The sequence below is a fragment of the Lactuca virosa genome, chromosome 4, assembly GCF_052849685.1.
Source record: "Lactuca virosa cultivar CGN04683 chromosome 4, Lactuca_virosa_CGN04683_v6, whole genome shotgun sequence".
NCBI classification, from domain to species: domain Eukaryota; kingdom Viridiplantae; phylum Streptophyta; class Magnoliopsida; order Asterales; family Asteraceae; genus Lactuca; species Lactuca virosa.
In genome coordinates this window covers 202104538-202112345 of record NC_136429.1, presented here as the reverse complement: position 1 = coordinate 202112345, position 7808 = coordinate 202104538, and the positions used below count along the sequence as shown (strand labels likewise).

The window sequence follows — 7808 nt, the reverse complement described above, 5'->3', positions numbered from 1 at the left end:
GATGATTATGTTTATGAATGTATCTATGTGATTATTGTATGTGTATATTTGATATGTGCTATATGCATGTCGAGCTCAGCTCGATGCCGGGCGGGGCCCGATGCCGGGGGGACCCGATGCCGAATATAGTCTGATGCAGGGCGGGGCCCACCATATGTAATTATGTGTATGGTATATGGTAGTTTGGGGAAATTCACTAAGCTTCGTGCTTACGGTTGTCAGTTTTGATTTCAGGTACTTCCGGTAGCTAGGGGAAGAGCTTGGGATGACTGCATTACACACACCATGATGATGTTTTACCTGGGATGTTACTCTGATGTTATTGATATGGATACTTTGTTTTATGATCATGATTGGTTGTTTTGACAATGATGTTTATTTAATAATTTAAAAACGAAATTTTTGAGACCATATTTTATGTATGTTATATATAAAACACTTGGTTTTGAAAACCTAAATATTCATATAAAATCAAAAGATATACCATATTGTATACACAAATCTAAAAGAAGTTACTTAGTATAGCAACTTAAATATAACAACTTTAAAAAAAATAGTAAGAAACGTTGATAGATGTCATTTTATACATTTTTTACCCCTGGTATTAGATTGTTTATTTTCAAATGTCCAGGTTTTCATTGTGATATTCGAACCATAATACCCCTCTACACTTGAAAGATTAACTCTGTTAACAGATTAAAATGCTTTTTAACCAAATAGTATTGACAGTTCTACACTTGGTGCTTTTTAACTTGATAGTATTTATAGTTTTGACCTAATCATAATTTGATGCTTTTCAAGGTTAAATTTTTCCAGCATTGTCAGACCAGGCGGAGTGGCTGCGGTTGAGGCTGCACTCCCCTTGCCACATAAGCACAAACATCGCCCCTGGGTTCGGTCCAGGTGTGGCTGAGGCCGCGATACGGCTTTCGGAGGGAGCGTTCCTTGGTTCATTTTGATTAATCAGCCATTTTGACGTTTGCAAACAATCATAATTTGGGTTTTTAATTTTTTTTTTCCTTTTAACCTTTAACATCTATTTAAGCCTCTCAACTCTTCATTTTGTTATCTTTCTATTACATTACCTCTCAAAAAATTAAAAAACATGTCTTCGTCCGATTCTTCTAAAGAATTTGATGTTATGTTCGATGTTTTTGTCGCTGCTGCTTAATTTGCGGAACAAACGTATGAAGCGGCATGCAGTAAGGGCATCCGGCAGGGCTGAACAGAGAACCCGAAGATTTATTTGTAGAAATCGTGAAGATGCAAACCAACATCTAATACAAGACTACTTTCAAGAAAATGCCACTTTTTAAGGATACTACTTCAGAAGGCGCTTCAAAATGTTCAAACCATTGTACGAACGTATAGTCGAAGATCAAATGAGGGAGTTTGATTTTTTCAAGCAATGGCCCTATGCTAGAGGTACACCCGGTTTCACCCCTTTACAAAAAATACACAGATGCACTTCGTCAATTAGCATATGGCAACCCTCCTGATGCGTTGGACGAGAGTTTTAGGATGTCAACTAGGACTGCACGAGATAGTCTACACTATTTTTGCAAAACTATTATTCAGTTTTATGGTCCAAAATATTTACGTAAGCCTACATGCAATGACATCATGAAATTGCAATCTCATCATGCTAGCGTACATGGCTTTCCTGAAATGTTAGGAAGTTTAGATTGTCTACATTGGGCATGGGAAAATTGCCCTACCTCACACCATGGTTAATTTACCCGAGGTGATCATGGGCATCCAACGGTCATACTTGAAGCGGTGGCATCACAGGATCAGTGAGTTTGGCATGCTTTTTTTGGTTCTCCTGGATCCCTTAACGACATTAACGTTCTTAATCATTCACCTATATTTAACAACATATACGACAGATCTGCATCAGATTCTTCTTTCCAATTGCATGGAACACCATATTCATATGGTTATTATCTAGTTGATGGGATCTATCCTGAGTATGCAGTTTTTGTTAAATCGTTTACGTGTCCGAATGATACTCGTCGGAAAAAATTCAAGAGAGCTCAAGAAAGAGCTAGGAATGATGTCGAGCGGGCTTTTGGAGCTCTCAAGAAACGATGGTTTATATTGAAAAACCAGCAATTTTTTTCAGCGAGGAAAAAATGCATGAAGTCATGTATGCAGCTATAATACTGCATAATATGATTATCGAAAATGAAGGAAGAGCGATATGTGAGTATGATGAAGAGGAAACCATTCTCGCGACACAAGCAATAGAAATTGGGGGCGACAAGTACATTGAAAAGAGAGCAGAGGTTCGTTCCAATGAAACATTTCACAATTTTCGTATGGACTTGGTGGAACACATTTACGGGATTCAACACATTAACCTCAATTTGAATCCGGAAGATGACCCGGAAGACGAGTTCTCAGAGGACGACTTCATGTAGTGTGTTTTATTTTTAATTGTTTGATGTATGTTTTTTTTAAGTTTGTAGGTTTAAATATCTAGTGTTCTTTTTTTTGAAATTTTTAGGATTCTTTTTTTAAGCAATTGAATGTAATGTTATTTTTATTTTGAAGTAGGGTTGTAAATGAACCGAACGAACACGAACGAGGCTTGTTCATATTCGTTTGTTTAAGTTAGCCGAACAAATGAACGAATACGAACGGATAAACGAACGAGTTTTCTTGTTCATGTTCGTTCGTTTAACAAATTGCATTGTTCATGTTTGTTCGTTTATGTTCGTGAACATGCTAAACGAACATAAATGAACAAAGATAAACAAACATAATTCAAACATATATGAACATATATGAACATAAATAAACATATAATATAGTATTGTAATCATATACAGTTAAACATATATGAACATTAAAAGAACTTAGATGAACGAACATAAACAAATGTAAACGCACAATACAAAACGAACGTTCACGAACATAATTAAACGAACAATATCATTGTTTATGTTCGTTTGTTTAACTAAACAAACGAGGATTTGTGTTCATGTTCGTTCATTTATTAAATAAACGAATATAAGCGAATTTCCCGCCGAACGGCTCACGAACAGTTCGTTGAACGTTCGGTTCGTTTGCTGCACTATTTTGAAGTAATAAAATAAATGTTTTTTTATTAAAAATATAGTTTTTATTTAATTAAAATGAAAAAAAATCAAGTGTGGCATGAAACCACACTTTTGTAGTAAATGATGACCTGTCGCTACATGGCGGTGAAAAGAATGCAATTTTTATGACACCACTCCCTCGAGTCTTATTATACATGACCTCCGGTCTTATTATACATGACGTGTCAAACCTACTCGGCATGTCACATCAACGAACATATTTTATATCAAAAATATGTTGTGAAATTCCAAGTTAAGAAGTGAAACATTTTCCTAAATGGGTCCTATGGAATAAAAAAATGTTAAGAGGCTAAAATTGAGCACAAAAAAATATGTTGTAAAATTCTGAATTTAAACTCTTACTACTACTCACATAATGTAACAAACAATGCCAAGTGCCAAGTCAGCACTTGACTAGTTGACTCACTGCCATAATTCCATTCGTTTACAAACCAAATATATATTTGGCTCCTTTTTTACATTACATTTTCACCCTTCTTCTTCCAAACTATTTCACATCTTGCTTTTTGAAATACGGAGTAGAAAACTTCATACCATTTAAAACTTACAACTACTACAACCACCATCGTTTTTCACAGGGGTTCTTGCATTGTCACAACCAGCGGACTCCTAACAACATGCTTCCCGTCCGACCACTCTATCGATCCACTCTTTGTAATGGAACTTCCGGCCGACAGCTTCATCGCCACCACTTTCACCCTAACCAGAAAGTTCAGTTTCTGCCCCTCCCTCCTGAAAGCAAGCTTCATCGGCTCCACTGTCACGTTCATCCCTCTTGGTGGCTTTATGCTCACAGTGTAAACAGATTTTGCTTCACCCACGTTCGTCACTGTTCTGATGAAATGTGTCGACATTTTCCGCTTCCCGTATAGTTGGAACACAGCAGTCATTGACGGAAAATTTAGGTTTCCGGTGTGTCCTGCTTTTTTTGCCCGACTGCAATCGGCGTGCTTCCTGGTAATCACTTGGATGTTTTTGGTTGTGTAATTGGAATTACAGAGGAAATCAATGTAATCGTATGAACTGATGTCGTAGACTAATCCTGGATCCATGGCTTTTTGTGGGTGAACGTGTCCAGCCCCAAAATCCATCGCTGTGGATGAGTTTCCGGTGGATTCATCTATCATCGTTTCCCCACGGTTGTCGAGTGTGTAAGCTGTTGTTATCAATGCCGATTTTATCGCAGCTGGGCTCCATCCTGGGTGGGCTGCCTTTAACAGGGCGGCGAGTCCGGAAACATGAGGGCAAGCCATGGATGTGCCGGATAAAATGTTGAATTCTGTTTTCCGGTTGTCTGATGCGAGGCCGGAGGGGCCGACTTTGTCCGGCCATGCTGCGAGAATGTTGAGTCCTGGAGCGATAAGGTCTGGTTTCAGAATTTCCGGCGACTCGGGGTTTGGTCCACGGGCTGAAAATGAGGCGACGACGGGTGCAGGGCGGACGTTGATTCTGGTTCCTTTGAAGATGATTGTGGCTTTTGGGGGAGACTTGGATTTTGAAGCTGACGTGATGTATCGTCTTATCTCGTCGCCGGAGGATGCACCGACGGAGGTAGCAGGTAATACGTGGCAATCTGCGACTAAACCTTCACCATCGAAGACGCCGTTTGCTAATATCATCCCCATGCCGCCGGCTTTCTTAACAACTTCCCCTTTTTGAGCTCGTGAATTGATTCCTCTGTCGCATAAGACGATTTTGCCTCGGACGGAATTAGGGTCTAGAGAGCCTTCTAGACATAAGGATGCAGAGTAACCGTCGCCACCTTCGTTTCCGGCGTAAATTAGTGGGTAGAGACGGTGGTGCGCCAATGCGGGGCCACCGTAGACGCTAACGCCTGGGATTAATTTACCGTTTCCAAGCTTTACGTCGGCGGGGAAGTCACGGTCAATTGCTCCTGCTCCGACTGTAGTAACCCATGGTGCAATGTTTGTGACTGTTAGCCCACCAGGACCACCGTTTCCGGCAGAAGCAGAGACAAAAACGCCGTGATCGGAGGCGCCAAAAGCACCGATTGCAATTGCATCGAGGTAGTAGGGCACAACGACGCCACCAACACTAAGGGATATAACGTCTACGCCGTCGTTGACTGCGGAATCAAAGGCCGCGAGGATGTCTGAGTCGAAGCAACCCGCGCTCCAGCAGACCTTGTAAGCAGCGAGACGAGCTTTCGGCGCCATTCCAGCAGCGACACCACGGGCGTAACCGAGAGTTGACGCCGGAAAAACATACCTACCAGCGGCGATTGAAGCTGTATGAGTACCATGACCATCGGAATCTCGCGGCGACCGATGCTCCACCGTTTCGTTCATCTTCCCATTTGTTGATTCGTATCCGGCAGAGAAGTACTTAGCTCCGATGAGCTTCCGATTACAAGACGTCGCCGGGAAACCTCCGGAGGCAACACAACTTCCCTTCCACTTAACCGGCACCGGACCTAACCCCCTATCGTTAAAACTCTCCCTCTCAGGCCAAATCCCAGTATCCAAAACTCCAATAACCAGATCGGACCCGAAATCCGACTCCTTCAACAACCCTGCACTATCCGACGTCTTAAGCCCTAGAAACTCCGGCGAACGCGTGGTATGAAGATGACGAACTTGTTCAGGAATAACCGAGAGAACCCCAAAAGCAGATTCAAGCTTGGAAGCCTCTACAGCAGAAAGCTTAGCTGAGAAGCCATGGAATACGGTGTCGTACGTGTGAATAATGCGAGAAGAAGGAAGACTCCGGTCGTAAAGAGCAGCGAGGGTAGAGTCGTACCAGTGTTTATGAGTCGGGAATATTGAAGGTTTAGCGTCGTTCTGAACTCGAACAATGAATGTGGTTTGGCGTTGTTGGTCTGTAGCAGAAACAGTGAGGATAAGAAGAAAAATGTAAAGTAAGAAGTGGAAGTAAGCCATGGAAGAGATTTAAATTTTCCGGCCACCGTTGGTGGTGGTGAATTTGGGTTGAAATGAAAGTGAAGGTGAAGAATGGGTATTTGAAATTGTTGCAGTGGCGGTACATTGTGAGCTGGAGTGAGTGGGTTTGTGTCAGCGTGTACTCATGTTTCAATCCGTCCCCACCAAAATAAAAAATTCAAACTACCAAATTTAACATCTCATAAATACAAAGTTTAACTTTTATATTTCTATTTTTACATAAAAAAAATTGTGTATATATAAATATTAAATATAACATATGGGTTGAAACTTGAAAGACTTTCGTTATATGTCAACAAGTCTTGATTAAAAAAAAAACGATATTGTACGCATGTCAAAAAAATATTTATAACATACTGAGACAAAAGAAAACAAAACCTATAAAAAATAGTAATAAATAAATATTCACTCCATAACTCCGGATAAGTTATAATAAACGGTGGTCGCTGGTATAGTGGATATTTATAGTTATTTACTTAAATGGCCCCTTCATTTTGCATAAACTTCATTGTGAGAAAAAATTAATCGAGCCATTAATGTCCATGACTGTTTAAGCTTTAAACTCAATTTAGTTTAATAAATGAGAATTATACTTGTTTAAAACTAACATAAGCTATGTAGGAATTATGAAACATGTAATTGTAGAAAAAGTATAAAACAAAACGGGAGAAAGTGAAGATTTGCGAATAGCTGAGGGGGTATTTATGTAAGAATGTATAGAGCTGCCGACACGTTTTTCAAGCATTGGGGTGGACTGTTCGCACACGTGACACTCATTTTTTAATTGTTTATTTTGATAAAATAAGGATTCCAGTGTCATGGTCTCCATGGATATATATGCAACAAGCTCATGTTTTCTTCACGTGACTTGCTCTTTGTTTTCATAAATTTTATAGTGAATTATAGTTTTGGTCCCTTGGTTTACACACATCTATAGTTTTAGTCTAGTTTTCCAAATATTATGATGACGCATCCATGTAGTTTCAAAAAATGTGTGGTCCTTGCACCGTCAATACTCTATAGCTAAACTCCCTCAAATGACACAAATGCCCTTGTTTTGTCCTTTATGGTATTTTGACATTTCTATTTTCATTCACCGTTCATTTCAATAAAAATTGAAAATAAGCCTAATAACCCTAACACCCCAATCTAATTGAAAATCCATTTCTAACCTCCTCGCTCTGGTTCAACGTTGCCACCTCTACAAATACCACCTCAACCTCCAACAAAAGTGTTACGACCAAGGACCTTAACATAGACCACCTCAAACTCCCCCCCCCCCACCCACCCACCCACCCACGCCATTTTTCTTACTCTTTGTCCCCTCTATATCATATCTACTGACACTACCTCCATTTTCGGTGACGTAAAATCCCCAACACCGCCACCACCATCATCCGCATCTCCTTTGTCTTCCTCCTTTTCTCCTCTACCATCCTTGATTTGATTCATTCATGAACTTTTCATGAATGTCGAATTTGGGAATTTTCCTCTTGATTTAATTAAGAACTTTAGCTTTTAGTTTAATTTTGTAGTTGATTCAGTTCGTTCCAAGTCTCAACTTCATGCATTGTAACTTGTTAGTGTAAATAAGGGATTATTTTGGATCAAAATATTGTATATTCTTCTCTTCATCTAATAAAAAATATATTAGGTTTAGAGTGTTAAAGAGGGCCTCTGAGGTTCATGGCATCAAGGCATTGTGATCGGATGTAGAAACCGTGTTTGTGTGGTGAAATATCATCATATCTCATTCAAGTGT

General features: G+C 39.8%; 1 protein-coding gene across 1 annotated transcript; it reads right to left on the bottom strand.

The window, feature by feature from the left end:
• Positions 1 to 3483: 3483 nt before the first annotated feature.
• LOC145107925 (Subtilase family protein) lies at positions 3484 to 6144 on the bottom strand. Its single transcript, XM_079044888.1, has one exon. The coding sequence runs from the start codon at positions 6023 to 6025 to the stop codon at positions 3698 to 3700; it is 2328 nt and encodes a 775-aa protein (XP_078901014.1). The 5' UTR covers positions 6026 to 6144; the 3' UTR covers positions 3484 to 3697.
• Between the last annotated feature and the right edge of the window lie 1664 nt (positions 6145 to 7808).

Bases quoted from the DNA above. Each gene is read 5' to 3' on its own strand.
- LOC145107925 (XM_079044888.1), bottom strand. From the start codon at position 6,025: ATGGCTTACTTCCACTTCTTACTTTACATTTTTCTTCTTATCCTCACT.